General features: G+C 42.4%; 1 protein-coding gene across 2 annotated transcripts in view; it reads left to right on the forward strand.

Annotated features, from left to right (window-relative positions):
- The first annotated feature begins 9,215 nt into the window (after positions 1 to 9,215).
- The window catches only part of ARP9 (actin-related protein 9), a 196,344-nt gene continuing 184,653 nt past the window's right edge, over positions 9,216 to 20,906 (forward strand). Inside the window, exon 1 of one of the 2 annotated variants that reach the window (XM_086504720.1) lies at positions 9,216 to 9,371. In XM_086504720.1, coding sequence (XP_086360846.1) covers positions 9,369 to 9,371 — 3 coding nt within the window. In that variant the 5' untranslated portion in view covers positions 9,216 to 9,368. The remainder of the gene's footprint in view (positions 9,372 to 20,906) is intronic. The other variant, XM_086504719.1, reaches the window with a different exon arrangement.

A 20,906-nucleotide genomic window follows, 5' to 3' on the forward strand; every position in this document is an offset into this window, starting at 1 on the left:
TCTTTATGGCTCAAGAATGTCAGACATGTTCCAGCAATCCGAAAGAGCTTGATCAGTACAGGGAAGTTGGATGATGCGGGTTATGTGACAGTTTTTGGGAACAACGCTTGGAAGATCTCCAAAGGTTCGATGACTGTAGCACATGGCAGCAAGTCAGGAACTCTGTATACTTTACATGCTTCAGAGGTTAAAAACCATGTAATTAATGTGATTGAGCAACCAAGTGTGTCACTGTGGCATCGTAGGCTGGGACATATGTCAAAAAGAGGAATGGAAATACTTTCTCATTATGGTTATTTGCATGGCTTTTCATTTCAAGATTTTGAATTTTGTGAGCATTGTGTTTATGGTAAGCAAACACAGGAACCACATAGATCAAAGAGGAATCGTAGGACGAACGGTTAGATCTTGTGGACACTGATCTATGTGGACCAATGCCTAGTTTGTCACTAGGGGGAGCATCGTACGTTTGTACATTCATAGATGACTATTCTCGCAAAGTATGGGTTTACTTCTTGAAGCACAAGGATGAGGTGCTCAAGGTCTTTAAGACATTCTTGCAGCTTGTGGAGAATCAGAGTGGTCAGAAGCTGAAGTGCTTGAGAACTGACAATGGTGGAGAGTACGTTTCCAAAGCTTTTCAAGACTTTTGTGAAGCAAAAGGGATAAAGATGGAACTTACTGCACCATACAATCCTTCAAAAAATGGAGTTGCAGAACGTATGAATAGGACCATACAAGAGAAGGTCAGAAGCATGTTGTCAAATGCTGAGTTGCCTGATGGATTTTGGGCGGAAGCAGTGGCTACAGTAGTCCATTTGATCAACAGGTCTCCTAGTAGGGTTCTGGATAAAAGTGAAGTGGCCGAGATGCTATGGACATGCAAGGCACCTTCGTATAAGCATCTCAAAGTCTTTGGTTGTGAAGCTTATAGCCATATTCCTAAGGAGTTCAGGAATAAGTTAGAACCAAAGAGCAAGAAGTTTATATTTCTTGGCTACGGAGAATCGGGCAAGATGGGTTACCGGCTTTGGGATCCCGAGTCCAGAAAAGTTATCCATAGGAATGATGTGCATTTCAATGAAGCCAAGTTTCACGCTAAGCCAGAGAAGACAGAGGAGATCAAAAGAGTTGTCTTCATGGAAGATGGACCTAGTGCTAGCACATCAAGACAGCATGGTCAGGCTCAGGAACAGCCTATAGTGGCTAGAGAGGTAGAATCAGTTGTGATGAGACGTTCTGAGCGTGTCTCCAAACCACCTGATTGTTATGAGCCACCTCTAAATTATGTCATGCTCACGGATTGCGGAGAACCATCTTGTTACAAGGAGGCTTTACAAGTGGTTGACTCGAAAAAATGGCAGTTGGCCATGCAATCAGAGATGAAGGCTTTGCATAAGAATCAAACGTGGGATTTGGTTCAATTGCCAGAGGGCAAGAAAGCTCTACCTTGTAAAGTGGGTTTACAGGTATAAGCTTACTCCTCATGATGGACAGCCAAAATACAAAGCACGGTTGGTTGCTAAGGGTTTTAAGCAAGAACACGAAATAGATTTTGATGAAGTCTTTTCACCAGTTGTCAAGATGACAACATTGAGAAGTGTACTTGCTTTGGTTGCCAAACATGATCTGCATTTACATCAGATGGATGTGAAAACAACATTTCTTCATGGAGATTTGCATGAGGAGGTTTATATGCAACAGCCAGAAGGGTATGATGAGAAAGGCAAAGAGAAATTGGTATGTTGTTTGAGAAAGAGTCTCTATGAAAAAGAGAAGTTTCACCAATTTATGCTTTCTCAAGGATACAAGAAGTGAGATAGATCATTGCCTGTATACTCGACAAGCTAAGGATGGTAGCTTGATAATCCTCATCTTGTATGTGGATGACATGTTACTTGCTGGTAGACAAATGGCAAAAATTTTAGCTCTTAAGTCAAAAATGGCAAAGGTTTTTAACATGAAATACATGGGTGAGGCAAGTCATATACTGGGTATGCGTATCCAGCGAGATAGGTCAAAGAAGATGCTTTACTTATCTCAGGAAGAGTATAATGACAAGGTGTTGCAACGTTTCCATATGGATAGGGGAAAGGCATTGATGACACCATTGCCATCATATGTGAAACTAAGCAACCAAGATTGCCCACAGTCTGAGGTGGAAAAGGTTGAAATGGATTCGGTGCCGTATGCGTCTGCATGTGGGAGTTTGATGTATGCAATGATTGCTACACGTCCGGATATTGCATTTGCAGTGGGAGTGGTTAGCAGATATATGTCAAATCCCGGCAAGAAACATTGGGAGGCAGTGAAAGGTATCATGAGATACTTAAAACATACAAAGAGTATGCACATATGCTATGGTAGTCAGGATTTGAGTGTCAGAGGATACACTGACTCAGATTATGCAGGAGACTTGGATAAGAGGAGATCTACATCAGGCTATGTCTTTACATTGGCTAGAGGTGCCATATCATGGCGATCTCGATTACAAGATTGTATTACGCAGTCTACTACAGAAGCTGAGTATGTTGCAGCAAATGAGGCATGCAAAGAAGCTATTTGGCTTGGTAGATTGGTAGCAGACTTGGGAATCAAAGTAGATATGCCAGAGTTATATTGTGATAGTCAAAGTGCTATACAATTGGCAAAGAATCCAGTGTTCCATTTGAAGACTAAGCATATTGATGTGAAATATCACTTCATTAGGGAAGTACTTGAAGACAAGCAGATACAACTGTTGAAGATCCACACCAAGGACAATCCTGCTGATCTACTCACAAAGGGACTTCCAGGAGAGGGCTTTGTGCATTGTCGTGAGTTATTGGGCATTGGATAGATGGCAGCCATGTAAATCTTTGTACATTTATGCTCATAGATTTACAGTTACTTAAAGTGCCACATTGGACTTTAAGTGGGAGGTTGTTGGGATTAAAGCCCAAGTGGCCTCTTATACAGATATGGATGCCCGCCCGCCTAGCTTGCTTATCACTAACTCTTTGTATATACTCACTTATACTTGTGTGAATAATAAGATTTGGGAGATAACCCTTCAACAAATTCTCTACGTACTGTGTAAGCTCTCTGTCTGTGTATCTCTATGTGTGTGTGTGTGTGTGAGTCGATCTAAGCTCCGCTCCACGACTTCAAAGAGAGACTTGGTACTATACAAGCTTTGTGTTCCTTGAAACCTTGATGGTGCAATGAAGATAGAGAGCTTCATGCACCACAATTATACCCATAACTTAGCTAAATGAAAGCTTTAACTTGTCCCCGGCCTCAGTCCCAAGACCTCAAACACCTTCAAAGGTGAAGAGAGCTAGCAAGGAATGAGGGTAGGGAAGAGGAAGAAGAAACATTCTTACGAGAAAGAAATAGTTCCTCACTTGTCATCACTCTTGTTGCCTAGCATAACATAATAGCATAGTAATGATGATGAAGAAGATGGCAAGCTCAAGCATTGAAGCATGTCTCTTGGTTGGATTTGCATTCCATAGCCAAGAGTGTTGGTGTAGGCTCTCAACTTCTCAACAAGCTTGGAGGATGAAGTTCTTGCACTTAGCACTTCACACAATGAGTGTGTGTGTGTGGGAGAGAGTATATGCTTCAAGCTACCCCTCTACTTGCATGGTCAACCCCCTCTTCTAGCTCATGCTTGTGGCTCATTTGCTCTCTCAAGCCTAGCCAATCACAAGCCTTGGTCACAACTAGCAGTAGATGTAGCCTTTCGACAAGTGTCCTCCTTTCCCTTTGAGAGAGTGGGCTTGATAAATGCTTAAACAATTAATTTAATTAGCTAAATTCTCATTGGACCTCTCTAAGGGTCAACCAACAGGCTTTAGGCACACCATGAGGGAAACCTAGCTAGGGGCTTGACATGTGTCTCTTTTTCCTTTTTGAGCAAGGTGTGCCCTTTGGGTGAGGGAGTAGTCACTCAACCCCACCCCCTACTCTCATGGCTCACCCCTCCTTTGTAGGCATTGGTTTGAATTTCAAGCCCTCAAGCACCATAATACATTTAGAGACATTTTCAACCATAGACAGAAATTGCTTGAAGCACATAAACACCTCAGACTTTGCCTTAAGCGGATACACCCATGCATGCTTGGAGTAATCATCAATGAAAGTCACAAAGTAAAGGTATTTGCCCAAGGACGGAGTTTGCATGTGCCCACAAACATCACTATGCACAAGCTGTAATCTGCATGTATCGCTAACTAAACCATCCTTTGGAAACTTCAAATGCTGCATCTTACCCAAAATATAGCCTTCACAAACATGCTTAACATGTGCTTCAAGAGGCGACAAAGAAGCAACTACATTAAATTTTTGCAAGGGCAACATACTAGCAAAATTCAGATGTCCAAAACGTGCATGACAAAGTTTTGCATCTGAAATAGCCTTAGAATCCACAACTGCATTTACAAAAATCTGCCCACACTTGTCATACAAAGTGACCTTATATAGCTCATGACGTAAAATGCTTGATGCAACAATCTCATCACCAATCTGAGATCATGGAATGTACATCTGTCATCCACAAATTTCACAACTAGACCAAGTCTAGGAAGTGCAGAAACATACAAAAGGTTCTTCTTGACCCCACCTACACAAAGTGCATCAACAAGTTTGAAAGAACTGCCATTCACAGTAGTCAACACAATCTTTCCAACTCCCTTGATCGGATAAGAGGTATTGTTGGCACAAGTGACTAAATTCTTTTATGAGGAACATCCTCGAGAGAGGTAAACAAGTCACGAGATGAGAGGTAATGTGCTTTGTAACACCACTATCAAAGTACCACACATGAGAATCTGCAGCAACTGACATACATGCATCATGGACATAAGGATCATCAGTGCATTCTGCACTAAAATCCCATTCTATAGATTTTGTATCAACATCAACATCACAATATCCTTTCACAGAAGACTCAACAATAGCTGCATTTGTAGTGGAACTAGCCTCTTTCTTCTTAACCTCTTTTTCCTTCAACTTAGGACACTGCTTGATCAAGAGATCATTAGCTTTACAATAATGGAAACCCATCTTCTTTTTGCCCTTTTCACTAGAATTCCCAGACAAATTGCTGCCAACAGAAGCATTAAGAACATGTGATTTACCACTCACAGAAGAACCATGAGAAGTGTCTACATTACTGTTATCACCTTTTCTTTGAGCAACAATAAAGGCCTCTTCAAGTGCATGCTATTTAGCCCTCTCTTTTTTGGAAAGTGAGTCTTGCAGCAACAATGTGTATAATGCATCAAACTTGACAACTTCTGTATAGCTATTATAGTTTCAAATCATGCCAAAAATTAGATAAAATGCTACTAAAAGTTCCCAAGATTCTTGCCATAGTCTATCATACCGCCCTTTTTGTTTGTCTATAGAGTTTTTTCTTTCAATATCTCTATACTACTTTTGAAACTCTACCATTGTTTTCTCTTGACCTTGCCATAGTTTTATGCTTTAATATTGCATCATCTACGTCACAAGGAGCTTTTCAACACCATAAAGACTACTAATAGAAATTTCTCTTAGTGAAAAGAGAAGATTCAAGATGTTCTTGTCTAAAAGAAGTAGTTAAAACCATTGTTTGGTTTGACATTAGCTTGCTACCATGTGTGATAAGAATTGTCTTGAGCTAGATGCATTGGCAAAGTCTCCTCTTAGTCTAGACTCTACGCTTAGAAGAGCAGGTTTGTCTCGTAGTGAATAATGCGAAGACCATTGAGTCCTTATGGACAAAGCTTGGTCAAACACTTATAAGAATGAAGCTTTTGCAAATACGATCTACCTTTGAAAAAGCTCTTTGATTTGAGGATGAAAGAAGGCAAGGCTATTGTTTTTCAGTTGAATGAGCTCAATATCATTTTAAGCTAGTCGCAGGCTCAAAAGCAAAACTTGGATGAGGTAGCAAAAGCTATGTGTCTAATATGCTCATTCTGTTCATCAAGGAATACATATGTGACCATTGTTAGTAACTCTACACTATTAATGGTACCCTAAAGTTTTATGATGTGGTTGGCAGCTTACTTTTTGAAGAGATCAGATCAAAGTTTGTGGATCGAGGCAAGTTCAGTGCTCTCCTCAATGTTGAACAAGGTAGAAATAAATTTAGGGGGAAGCCTTGTGAGCATAGTACATCTCATTGAAATCACAATAAGTGTAGAATAAGAAGGACATTGAATGCTTTCACTATAAGAAGAACGGTTTTATCCAGAAAAATTGTTAAAAGCGCGAGTGTAAGGTCAGATGTACCCACTTTGCACAAATGGGTAAAGAGTGTGATATTTAATGTACCCCAAACATTTGCTAAGGTGAAGTCTCTACTATATTTGCCCAACTAGCCAACTAAGATCGAGAGGCTAGGAAGAACACTTGTAGTTTTCTATAGATAGCTTACACCAAGTACTATAAGATATATGAAAACCATAAGCAATTATTTATTTAAAAACTATCCCACTATTTTAATAGGTTAACATGTTTTTCTATGCAAGTTCTAACATAATTTACCCATTGAAGTTTGGATTTCTTGATATGACCACATTACTTGCTTGTATATCTATCAAATTGCCATAGGATCTTGCAAAATAAGCTTTGAATCTATAGATATCATGTGTAGAAAATTGAAAGTATAAAAAATAGATTACTGTCATTAGGATAGTTCATAAAAACTATACACATGGCAACAAAAAAGCAATAAATCAAATCAAGCTCCTCACCATGTGCTTTGATGGATGTGCAAGAGATATTTTGCAGCATATGAGCAATACTAAACTTACGTTCAAGTCTTTATTAGATCCTAATGTTGGGAAAATATGTGACAAGTTATGATAGTTTATACATAAAAAGTACTATTTTTGTGAGATTGGTTAACAATCAAGAACTTTGAAGTGTGACAAGTCATAATAAGATTGTCTTTACACATAAAGACTTACTCCTTTTGCAAAACTGATTGAATCTAAGGACTTTCCAAACGTTTTTTTACGTAGGCACTAAATCTTGGCTCTCAAGAGTAAATACATCAACAACAATGTGCTATACTATTCATATAAAATGCTTGTTTATAGGCAATCTAAGTATGCACATTGTGCGCCAAAAGAAAATACACCTAAAATTGCATACACCTAGAAGTGAAAAAGAAGAGCAGAAGAAGGGAGAGCGTGATGATAGCAACAAAGAGAAAAAGGGCAAGGCTAAAGTAGAGGAAACCAATATTGTCACTAGTTATGATAGAGGTCCAGTTCAATAGTTAGCCTCTGTATTTGCTCACATACCTTGACATAGATATCATCCTATTCATTTCCATAGCTACTATCTGAACTCGATGATCTCCCTTTTGGATAATTGTCTTTGTAGTGCCATGCCTCTGCTAGCCTCTTGCGTTTTGATGGCTGCTTTTGTGGTGAGGGATCAGATTGTTGCTTCTAAATTTTTTCCATCCCCCTCTTGTTTGTGTAGCATGTGCATGTTCAAAGATGGGAAAATATGCTGGTCCTTTCCTCTCGTGTAGAGTTGACTTCAATTAATGAAAAGTCGCACCCTTTGATTCAATAGCCTTATATTGAGCTCTCTCATGCCTTTAGGAAGGTCTTACCGATTAATATTAGACTATGTATTCGCTCCAACAGGTGCTACTGTGACCATAAATAGTGATGCACACTTAACTGATGGATTGGCTTTGTATAGGAGGTATCCATTGCTTCTTTGAAAAACGGATACCTCCTAGTTGTATAAGATCTAATTTCAAAAAGAAATGTGCTTCAAAAGGGTCAGTTCATAGTCGTACTATTTCATATGTTCCGAGCTTGTACAACCTTCCTTACACAAATTGATACGATGTTGTCAATTCCATTATCCTCTTAACTCTGCTTAAAGAGTAAGTAGAAGTTAGACTTCCAAACTTTATCATTTTGTAAGCTCCGGGCTTGCTTTATGAGGTTATTTTTGTTTTTGTATGAGACATAAGAAAAAAATGGTATGACTCATACATGGTGTTATCTTATCATAAAACTCGTGTCATCTTGTATCATATTTCTTTTCCTCTTTATTCACGTAAGAGTGGTAGATTGGTTATCTCGATTTACTCTTGAATAATAAGTCTTAATAAATCTATGAAGTCTCTTAAATTTGTTCGTGAGATGTTAAAATTTGGAATTTTTCCTTCTTCTTCTCTCTCATTGTGGTACTCAAGGATAGCACAAGGCATTGTGTATATTTGAGTTAGCTCGCTTAGGTGAGTTTTTTAGCCCGCTTTGACACTAGATTAGAATTAATTCTTTGCATTGAATTGGAAGTTTACCCAACTTCTTTGGTTTGTGATTATGGCAAATAAGTAGTTCAAAAACTTTATGTAAAACACTCCATTTCTCATCCTAGTGAACCCACCCCTTGTATTTGGTCAATTGCTAGCTTCTGGGAAGAATAATAGTGTTATTGGCACACTTTTTTGTAACACTTACATTAGCGGTGGGAAACTAAGGATGAGGAAGAACCCATAGAAAAGATTATGTGAGAGTAAAATCCTGCACTTAGATCGTGACGTGCACCATATACATACACTTGCGCACGGCACACAATGAAGAGAGGGAAATAAATGAGCTTACGCTCACAACAACACCAAACAGAGTTCAACACCCAAGAGAACACAACCTCTGAGTCTCGAACTCCTGACCTTGGGATTGCATCACAAAAGTCTCACTGTTGCCCCTCGAAGATGTAATATACAGCAATGTGCCGTTGTAAATACATGAATGTGTATAAAGTTTCTCTTGCTACCTTCCCCGCGCTCAATTGTTTTTTTTTAATTTTTTTAGAAGAGTTCAACGAGAGAGAGTCATGAAGCCCTCCCTACATGGTCACTTATCTTACTATGGTCATTGAAATTGACCACACCTTTTAGTGTAAATCATAGGGTAAAGGGGCCAATAGCGGGCCACCTAAGGAAGGCGAAGAATTGCACTCAGTGTACAGAACAGTTTTCAGCTTGGGAGGGCACGATCAAAAGCTCAACACAAGGGCTATCTAGGATAGTAAGGCCAACTTGAATGGTACGACACAGAAGCGGTACAACACAGTTCGAAATTCCATGTGTAACAAAAACGACCATGGAAAGGGAGACGCCACGGGGTGTATATAGTGCATTGTGGCCAACTAAGCTCGATCTTGATATTGGATGATCAAGATTGTACCCAACACTCGGCTAACCAATACACCATCGGTTAGCTTGTGTTCTCCTTTTGGAGGAAACTTGTACAAGGGGCCTACCGCGTTTTTGGACTGGAACCCGGCACGCTATTGGCCCCTTTACCCTATACCAAGTTCTATAGCAGCGCAGCCTGCCAGCTTCGATTGCAGCAACAATGGTACTCTCTCTCTGGGTCTGTGTGCGCGCGCGCGTGCATGCAAGCCATCTTCTGTATGCGGCTGTGTGTGGAGCCATAGTTGTGGTGAAAAGAAGAATCGTGTCGTAGAAACAATTTAAAAGAAGCTTCTATGTACAATGAGTGTCTCAAAACCCTCTGTGACATTGATTATTGTTAAGAGCATCCTTGGAATGAGCTTCTAATGTGTTCACCACCAAGTATGAGTAATTGCATCACTCTTGTCACATGGTCGTCGACAATTACACCTACAGGGGACTTCTTGGGCCATAGCCCTTCCATAGTGCTGGTTCTGGGTAGGACTATGCATTGCAAACAGTGAACATAAAGTGCAACATAGATATAGATATATCACTTAAAGTAGTTCAATAGTGTGTTTACTAGGAGGGGATGATTGGTTCTCCTTCAAACTTTTGACTTTATTTGAATTTTGTACATAAGAACTATTGTTTTAGTTCTTGTAGAGCACCATCGGAAACGTAAAATTGTCATGTGCACATGGTTGTATGTGCCACGTGGACATGCTACTACTATGTCATTGGAGCCAAGGTTTGTCTATACGGTTTAAGGAATTTAGTACTGGAAATTTTGTGAGCGTGTTTGTAGGACTGCATGTCTAGACAAGTTTTTAAATAGGTTTTTCCATTTCGGAACCCTCTTGCATAAATGGTTTGTACGCGTGTTTGACGGGTGTTGGTGGGCATGTGGCAACACCACCAGCTAGCTTAGGGTTAAGGGAACAAGAGGGTCAAGGCCCCATGTCAAATGCATCATTAGTCAGTGAGATACGGTGATAATTGTGCCGGAAACTCACGGTGTGCACATTGCACTTATTGGGTGGTAACTGACTTGCGGATCTCTAGGTCCCAAAAACGTCTATATATAATATAAGCAACCTCCCCCCATTTCCACTAGATTTTGCTAGCACCCCAATTCTCACTTGTCTTTGGCATTTCTGTGTCCCATATCGCCCTCCTAATTCAGCAACCATTTTTGCAGTTTTGAGGCATCTCTTGGCACACATATCGTAGTCATAGTTATGAGGAAACTCCGTGTCAAGGCCTATTGGATTGGAAACTCCATTTCCAAAGTCCCCTGTTTCTCATTCACGTTCTTTTTTTTGTGAGGGAGTTCTAAACGTTTTATAACAATATACCTAACAAAAGCCATTTCTAAACCATTCCAATAAAATGAGCAAGCCATTTCCGTCTTTGATGGCCTTTCTGGTCTCATTCCTGTTTCCCATTCCAGATAACTATGATCGTAGCCCTCCTCTCAGCCCCTTATTGGCCCATTAGAAGCGCCCCTTAAACCTTTAATGCCCGTTGTAACAAACTTGGACACCCCAAGTCTAGATTCCATCGCGACGCGAGAGAGAATCACTTAAAATACTTCACAACTTCACAATCACAGTTCAATTTGGTTGACACGGCCCGACGTAGTTCCGTGCCCAGAGAGATTGGCCCAAAAGACCGGTGTCCCTTTCGATATTTCTTTCATATTAATCTTTGAGCAAAGTACAACTCGCGAGGGACCTTTGCTCTCAGACTCTGAGAAGTGAGGCCCTTAGGGCTCTTTTATTCTTACAAGGGATGCCCAAAAGCAGTTAAACTCAAAAGCAAACTGTTCCAAAAGCAACTGGTCTTGAAAAACTGCCAAAAAGCATCCGTGCAAATTGCGAAAATCCGTACAGCCCTGTCACGTCAGCAGCCAGCGTGAAACGCGAAAATCCGTACAATGTGCCACGTCAGCATGTCAGGCAAAACTCGAAAATCTGTATTGCTGCCGGCCTGTCCGTACAGCTCTTTTCCACGTCATCAAGTCTGTCCATAGGTGGTCATGCCACGTCATCAATTTGTGACATACCCCCCTCTTGAAAGAATTGTAATTGCCCTCGATTACGCTTGCAAAATCAAGCATAAACCATAAACTAGTTTAGTAGACACCGACTCTAAGTACTAACACACTAGACACGACACATCTAGCACTTGTACAATGATGACAGTCACATCACATCACAAGACGTCACAGGACATCTCATGACAATCAATCACAAAAACATTCATTCCAAATCTCAGACCATGATTGCCAGCAACATATTTAGTAACCACATCTAAATCCATTTTGGACCTCATTGATGTTGGGTTAACTAATCCCTTATTGCGATCATGTCTATAAAGATTTTTGGACTCAAGCACTATCGTGTGCAAGTAGTCATTCGCCTCAAGCACTGTCGTGTGCGAGAATCTGTCACAAAGTGATGACGTGTCTGCCCAAGAGGAAACCTTGATTGCTGCTGAAAACCCTAAATCTGCAAACCCTAAACCTAAAACCTGCAAATCCTACAATCTGCTAGAAACCCTAAAAACTGTAGAAACCCTATTCCTAATCCTAACCCTGACCCTAACCCTAAAAGGGCAGTAGTGAAAAAGCGCTGAGATGCTGATGTGACACCGTACGGCAGGGCCTGGAAAAAGCGGCGCAATTCGCGGCAGCCAGCAGCCAGCTTTTCTCTACGCAATTGGAGAAAGAGAGAGAGAGAATACTTTTTGCTTTATTTTCCTAAAGCTTAAGAGAGCCTGAGAGAGGAAAGAGATTTTGCTTTTATTTTTAGGCTTTTGATCTGAAGCTTTTGGGGCTCTGCTTTTGGCATCCCTTGAAAACAAATAAATAAATGGTGAGGGCTCACACTCTGCAGAGCATCTGGACGCAGAGTCTGAGAGTGAAACCCTAACCGCTCTCTTGTACTTTGAACATTGATTAATACATAAAGAAATACCGAAAGGGGCGCCAGTCTCTGGGGCCAATATCTCTAGGCACGGAACTCCGCCGGGCCAGTGCAAATCTATTGTGATCTGTGAATTGTTTTGAAGTGGTTATTTGGTGCTGTTGTGATTGATTCTTGACTTGGAGTGTCCAAGTCTGTTACAGTGGTATCAGAGCCCGGCCGATTTCTCTTCTACGGGAAATCCGGTCCCCAATTTTTCTTTTCCGCGGCACCTATGGCTTCACGCAAGGATCAGTCGACTCCCTCTGCATCTGGGGAAGCGGGCAGGGATCAGAACGAAGATTCCGGCAGAGAGTATGGCCCGCCTCGGCCTACTCAGGCGGAGCAACGAGAGATGAAGCGTCGTCAATTGATCGGCGATGCAACAAAGATGTTGCTCAGTTTTGCGAAGGACCCGAAATTGGCAAAATATATGAGCGAGACTTCTTTTCAAGAAGTGCACGAGCAGTGGCAGAAAATCACAACACCATCCCCGAAACCTGCTCTCAAGAAACCTTCTGCTTACAAGCAATATTCAGAGAAGGAATTAGAAGAGGTGGTTGATGCACGGATTGCTTAGCTTTTTGATGCGCAGAACAAAGCTAAAAAGCACGGCAGAAAGCAGAAGAAAGGAACTGACTTCCTGGGTTATTTGGGTTGTCAGTCGACATTTGATAAGGCAAAGAAACAAAAGAAGCGAAGGAGTACCCAGTTCTTCTTCTTCTTCTTCTTCTTCCAGTTCTTCTAGCTCTTCAGATCCGAGCGAAGAAGACAGAAAAGGCAAAAAACGAAGCAAGAAACAACGCTTCGGAAAGGTTAAGAAAAAGGCAAAGAAGTCTAAATCTCGCCCAGTGAGTGATAGTTCTACAGAGGACTCGTCTACAGATAGTTCAGACTTTGCTGACGACAACTTTTATGCGAACAAGAAGAATTTTTATAAAGCCAACCAGTATGACTTTGTGGAAGATAAAAGCAAGAAAGTCCGAGAGTTTAAGGAAGGTGGACAGTCGATCAAATTTGACACTTTTTCAGGATACAAAGATGCTTCGAAGGCTTTGTCTTTTATACAGCAATTTGACATCGCTTTCGTGGGAAGACGCTACTCAGAGCACTCCAAGATCCTCTTATTTTCATGGAAATGCTCGAACTTGGTGGTCCACGCTTCTTTTAAACAAGACTGCGCCAGTTAAATGACTGAAATTTAAGAAGCTTTTTGTTTCTTCTTGGTTGACTCAAGAGTATGAACGCGATATACGAGCTGCTTGGAACCATCTTCGGATGACCAAGAGAGATACAGTGGATGCTTATTGCGAGAGATTCTGGAGATCTTTTCTACCCGCCTCTTCATTCAAGAAGATCTCGTTCTTGAGCGGTTTACCTTGTGTCTACCTACATAGATCCGAGATCACTGCTTGGAACAGAAGTCAGCTTCTATTCAGGAGTTGATGAGTCATGCGAAGTGGGGCTTTGCCATTCACTCTGGCAGTCTGACCTCCCACCGATGCGGTCATGACACAACGAGCCGAACAGACTTCAGCAAATGAAAGTACAAAGAAAAAGAGCAATCCAGAAAAGAAGGATGCACGACCTAAGCTTACTCCTGAGGAGAGAGCTCCCTTCATCAAAGAGGGGAAGTGCTTTGGATGCGGAGAACATGGACATATCTCCGCGAAGTGCCCTAACAAGGCACCGAATGAACAAGATGAAGAAAGTTCTAAAGCAGCTGAGAGACGTGGCAGAAAGGCAGATAAAAAGCAGAACTGGTACCAAGGCCAACTTCTTTTCACTTGGAATTGGAGGCTCGATTTGGAATTACGCCCGACAGGCTGAGGCCACAGGCGGAGGTAGTTCGACTGGCACCTGGACGGGATGTTGCCATTACACCGAGCATTGGCAAACTTCGTTTGCAATGACAGGGGTGTTCAGGGCACGCGAGTGACGTTCTACTCGGAATCCCTTGGTACCACAAGAACTACGCCGTGGTTGACTACCGGGCCGAGAAAGCGACTTTGACAAATGAAGGGCTCAGAGATTGTACTTGATGTTCTTTACTCATTCTTTTGGGAGAGAACTGAACGATGGATAAAGGTCGGATATGTTTTGACCTGAACAAAAGAACGCCAAGATTTTTCTCCACACTCATGCCGATTGCCTTATAGAGGGCCTGAAGATCATACCATTGATCTGATACCTAGAAGCACACCACCAAACCGGCCACCTTATCGTGTGAGCCGAGCACAGAATGAAGAGATTATGAACCAAGTGAAAGACCTCTTCGAAAAGAGTCTTGTCTAGCGTAGTACTTCACCGTATTGCTCTCCAGTGTTGTTGGTTTTGAAGAAAGACGGATCTTGGAGAACGTGCATTGATTATAGAGCTCTCAACAAAATCACCATCAAGAACAGATTTCCGATTCCTAGGATCGATGATATACTCGACAGATTACAAGGGTCCTCGTGCTTTGGCAGGATTGATCTGAAGAGTGGATATCATCAAATCAGAATCGCGCCGGGAGATGTCTACAAGACAGCTTTTCGGACGAATTTTGGGTTTATTTGAGTTTTTGGTGATGCCTTTTGGCTTAACCAATTCTCTTGCGACATTTAACCGGATGATGGACAGGATTTTTCGATAGTACTCGCTCTTTTTTGACACTTTCTTTGATGATATCATTGTTTTCTCCAATAATGAGGCAGAACACAGAGATCATCTGCTTCAGGTCTTTCAAGCATTACGAGATCACAAGTTAGTGATTAATGCAAAGAAAAGTGAATTTTTCCTACCAGAGATATACTTTTTGGGACACATTGTCTTAGCAGCAGGAGTGCAAATGGATCCGGCCAAGATAGAGACTATCCGTGATTGGCCGGATTTGAAGAATGTCCATGAAGTTAGAAGCTTCTTGGGACTGTGTTCGTACTACAGGCGGTTCATTCGAAAGTTTGCATAGGTTGCTTCCCCTTTGCATATATTGACACAGAAAGGAGTCCCTTTCTCGTGGGGACCCACAGAGGCGACTGCGTTTCAGACATTGAAAGAGAAATTGACTACAGGACCAGTTTTGACTTTGCCGGACTTGCAGAAGTCATTTGAAGTATATTGTGATGCTTGTGGTCGTAGTCTGGGTGCGGTCTTAATGCAAGAAGGCCATGTCATTGCTTACGAGAGCCGATTGTTCTCAAGGCCGGAAATGACAGCAGAGATTTATGAGAAAGAGCGTTTGGCAGTTATCCATGCTCTTACTCAGTGGCGGCATTACCTACTCGGAGCGGATTTTACTGTCTTTACAGACCATCAGAGCTTGCGCTACTTCTTGTCACAGAAGCAGCTTTCGGAAAAGCAGATGCGGTGGGCGAACATCTTGTCACAGTTTCACTTCCAGATTGTCCATGTGCAGGGACAGAAGAATGTGGTGGCAGATGCTTTGTCTCGGAAGTCGTTGGTTCTGGCTATTTCCGCGATACATCATAGGAGCTTCGAGGATATGGTCGACCAGTATGCCACATATACAAATTTTGTAGACGTTTTCACACGGATACGGGATGGGGAGACAGTAGCGGGATATTCCATTCGGGATGGCTACTTGATGAGAAAAACCATGTTGTGCGTTACACAACCGTTGAGGGAAAAGGTTATGATTGAATGCCACTGTCCACCTTTAACGGGTCACCGCGGCATTGCTACCACTATGAAAGGGGTAGAGAGATACTTCTTTTGGCCGAGACTCAAAAAGGATGTGGAAGAGTTTGTGCGCAGTTGCTTAGTATGCTAGAAGGTCAAGTTTGACAGGCATAAAGCACAGAGATTGTTACAGCCTTTACACATATCCACTTGCCCCTGGGAAAGTATTGCAATGGATTTCATTTTTGATCTCCCGAGAACACAGAGTGGTCACGATGGTACGTGGACTGTTATTGACAGATTTAGCAAACAGGCTCATTTCATTCCAGTGAAGAAGATAGTCAAGGCGGATCACTTAGCAAGACTGTTTGTGACCCAGATCTTCAGATTACATGGCATGCCTAAGACAATTGTCTCCGACAGGGACCCCAGATTTACGAGTTGTTTTGGAAGGCAATCTGGGAGAACATTGGCACGCGGTTGCAGTTCTCGTCATCGTTCCACCCGCAGACTGACGGGCAATCTGAGATTGCCAATTCAGTGGTTCTAGATTGATTGAAGTCTTATATCTCATATCAGAAGACTCAATGGGAAAAGTACTTACCTTTGGTGGAATTTGCCTACAATAACACGATACACTCTTCGTCGGGGAAGGCGCCATTTGAGATTGTTGAAGGTGCTGTGTCACGTGACACATCCCAACCCTATGTGTCCGTGGACAAGCTACACCACAGCAGGGTTTAGTCGGTTCAGTCAAGTTTAGATTAGCAGTGATCTGGCACCTTTGTGAGTCTATTTGTAGACCGTGCATGCCCAGTCACTTAGCTTAGATGCATATCCTCTGGTTGCACACAGCATGATCATCGGAATTTCCATCAAAATCCATTAGCATCAGTTAGGGGAATTTTCCAGTGCATTTAGCCTATTTTCCTATTTATTGGTATTTTCACTTATTATTTTTAAGTGACTTTCCAACAAAAGTAGGTAGGGCAATTTTGCTAAGTTAATATATAAGCAAACCCAAGTTAGCACTTTCTGGCAGAAGAGGCAGCAGGAGCTTCCCGCTCAACAGGCAACTTCTCAGCAGTACCCCCCCCTCAGCATCCCCTAGCGTTTCCAAGCAGTAGATCGACCTCCCTTCAGCCATTGGCGCTTCCTCATTGCAGATATCGCCTTCATCACTTGGATCCCCCAGCATTGCAGTTTCCTCCCCGTGCTAGTAGTAGAGAGCCCAGCGTTTTTGCTTGCAAAAACGCTACACAACCAGCCCAGCGTTTTCTTCACAAAAACGCCAGCCCAACTTGCAGATTCAGCATTTTGGTTTCAGCCTAAGGTGGTGTTTTTCACAGCAGTATTCCAGCCCATAAAAACGCAGCCATACCTGCTGCCATACCAGCGTTTTTCAGCATAGAATAGGCAGATAAGACCAGCGTTTTTCAGCCTTCAAGCAACAACAGAAACTCAGCTCAAAAAGGTACCGATCCTTAGTGTTTTACCCTCAGCATGACCCCTGAATGAACCAGTCATTTTCAGCCATGAAAATAGCAAGAAAACAGTCATTTTCAGCCACGAAGACAACCCCGAATTCAGCCCTAGAAGATCACAGATTTCAGCCTTAGCCATCGTCATCACTGTCGTCGTCATCGGCATAGTCCCATTGCATCAGTCCATTGCATACGCATTGTACACTTTTGTGCAATCAAGTAGACCACTCTCGCCGACGAGAGTGGGGCCTTCGCAGGAGGGTTCGACAACCTCTTGGGTGTCCTATCTCTTCTCTCTCCTTCTCTCAGTCTCATTCACTTGCACGCACAATATCCACTCACTTTGTCCGTGACCACAACACTCTACAAGACGGAAGGCTCTCTCCTTCCCTAAGAACTAAAAGGAACCTTGAGCAAATAAAGATCACTAATCTTGAGAAAATACAACATTCATTCCGCTGCACCTAACATTGGTATCAGAGCTTTGGAAGTGTTCTGCATTACTCAAGGAAAGAACCACAAGAACCACAAGAATTTTTTGCTTGTTGCGATCGCACGAACCCAAGTTTACTTGGGCGTGGCGATTCCTAATCGTGTTTTGTTGAAGAGTGACAGGAATCCCAAGAAAGAAGGGCTTGTCCAGCCTCCCCTTGTGTCTCTTTTCACTCATTGAGAGCGGACCGTGCACTTAGTGGCCGGCCAATCGACGTGAGGTGGGAAAAAGCAACCTTGGTGTGAGCGCAAGGCCGCCAAGGGGTGCGTCCGCAGAAAGGAGTAGAACTCGGGTGAAGAGAAGATCCTTCTCCAACGTGATTTGCAAGCGAAAGAGAACCTCAAGACCCTCAAGAACTCAAGAACCTCAAGAACCCAAGATTCTCACGAATCAAGGACCTCAAGAACCCCAAGACCCTCAAGAACCCAAGTTCCTCGCGAGCTTAAGACCCCAAGATTATAGTGCATGGTCGTCACCCGAAGCGGAATGGATACTTCGCATCTAGATGATGAGCATGAGAGAGGCGACGAAGACCTATCCCCACCCGGAGATGATTTCTTCAACCCTCCCCCTTCGCCATCTACGCCAAACCCTCTGGAGGCAGTGGTCAAGCAGATGATGGCCATGATGAATAGACAAGAAGAAAATCGACTTGCTCAGGAACGTGAGCGCATTGCTCTTGCCGCAAGACAAGAAGAAAATCGATTTGCTTTCGAACGCGAGCGCAATGAACGAGAGGCTCAAAGGGAGATTCGTCATCAAGAATTTATTTCCCACATTCTAGCCTCGAAGACCGAACCACCCAAAGATCGTGGGAGTTCATCAAGTGGCGCAAGCCACGACGCGGATTCCAACCATCCAGTTACAGAAAAGTTGACTTTCAGTAAGTATGACGGTAAGATGGATGCTACAATTATTCATTCTTGGTTGCATCAATTTAATGCTTATTTTGCGACAACTAAGAAGACAGGAAATAACAAAGTTCTGATGGCAGTTATGTACCTTGCCGATGATGCCATCAATTGGTACCACGCATGGCAAGAGGCACAGCTAGCCGCGCATCTAGAGGCAGCCGACGATTTCACGCCTCTTTTAGTTGGGCTGATTTCCAAGACAAGCTCAAGGCGCGGTTTATGCCACCTCAGTACCTCGCACGATTGAAGAACGATTGACGCGCTCTCAAGCAAAATGGTATGCCGGTTATGTCTTTTTCTAATCGTGTTTTGTAGCTAGGTACCCAATTATGCATGTTGGATGATGAGCGCAAAGAGGCTTTTCTCTTTGGATTGGACGAGCATATCAAGTACGATGTCGAGGTATTCGATCCAATTGATCTCAACAAGGCGGTAGCGATTGCTCTCGCACAGGAGATGAAGCACAATAAGGGAAAGCCTAAGGAGAACAAGACTTCCACAAGTACCTCACAGACTTCTCAGAACCCGCCGAACGGTAAGAATGGTAAGAATGATAACTCTTCTAACCAATCTTCCAACAGTCTCTCATCAAAGAATTCTTCCAATGAATCTAAGGGTAAGGCTTACACAACTGCTAAACCTAAGCTTACTCCAGATGAAAAGGTAGCACAAGGAATTGTAGGAGGATACATCACTTCGGAAGAACAAAGCACTTATTCTAAAGAAGGTCGTTGTTTTCATTGTCACATTAAGGGTCACATAAAATGAACATGTCCTAAGCTTGAATCGAATGAATCTAAAGAACCCACAGCACCCACTACATCTGTCAATGCAATGAATGATAGCACGATTGTGCCCAAAGTTTCTCAGGACCCTCCCATTGATGATTCTCTCATTAAATGTTATGGTCGTACCTCGGGGCACCGTTTTGTCATATTGTTTGACCCAGGTAGTATGCATGATGCGATCAGTTCCTCTCTTGTTGAGAGAGCCCGCCTCGAAGTTAGTCTGAGATCTCCTATCGAGGTCTCTGGCTTTCGTCCTGGTATGGACGCTCTCATCACCGAGGAATGCTTGATGTGTTGTTTGCAATTCAACAGACTGCCTTCACTATAAGATTTGTTGTTTCTCCTCTTTCAGGATGTGATATGATTTTAGGTATTAAGTGGTTTCGTGAAACTGATGCTTTCATAAATTTTTCGGCTAATACTATAACTCTCAATGCCGAAAGTGATTCTCCTACTGCCTTTCATGGAGTGGATACTTCTCCTTCTCCATCTTTCATTGCTAATATGCAGAACAAGGTTGAAAGGATTTGAGATAAGTAGACTCTCTCAGTCTCTTTTTCTCCATAGCATGACACAGAACTTGCATGATTATGCGAAGCATGATGATTTGAATGATAATGATTTGCATGATGATTTGGATGAAAAAGACAAGCATGATGAATTGCATGAAAATGATGTGATTGTTCACAAGGATGATGTGTTAGTGGATGCTTTTCCTAGCGAAGCTAACCTCGTTGTAGATTCGATCAATCACGAAGAACCGATCTTGGCTCTCAAGCCTTGGTCCAAAGAACCATCACAGGAAGTATTATGTGTTCGCATGATTGATACGCACACATTGTTCGAGTGTTTCATTCGTGAAGGTTTCCTGTATTTTAGTCAGCATCGTTATGTGATCCCTTTTCCTAGGCATGACATACTGTATGTTGAGCACGTTTCTCTCATGGATGAGCACGAATGTATGCGGATTGTTCATGAAATGCTGAAAAGTTTGTATGTCAGGAAGTCACATTCCATGTCTCTTCTGTGGCAGGACACAGTTTCCGAACGAGCACATGATAGTATGCGCACCACGCATGGGCATTTCCATTGTGATTTGCCACAGTTGATTGATTTCGATCAAACAGAAAAGATTCGATCGCTCTTCGGAAATTCCTAGTTCAAAGTTCTTCATTTACATACTTAGTTCATATTGAACACAGTGTTTCAATCATCTAGTCATCTCATCCGTCTAGAAGTCTTGATGCACCTAGATCTCTGTGTGGCCATCTCATCCCGCAGGAACTCTTGATGCGCTTACCACAATATCCAGTCATCTCATTCATATGGGAGTCTTGATACTCTAGAATCATTTAACATGCGTCATTATTCATTCATTCAAATTCATCATTCTTATCTTGAATCGAAAGGATATCCGATTCGTTCCTGGGCTTCCGTCGCTCTCGATGCC

The sequence above is a fragment of the Adiantum capillus-veneris genome, chromosome 28, assembly GCF_014529385.1.
Source record: "Adiantum capillus-veneris isolate H3 chromosome 28, ASM1452938v2, whole genome shotgun sequence".
NCBI lineage: Eukaryota > Viridiplantae > Streptophyta > Polypodiopsida > Polypodiales > Pteridaceae > Adiantum > Adiantum capillus-veneris.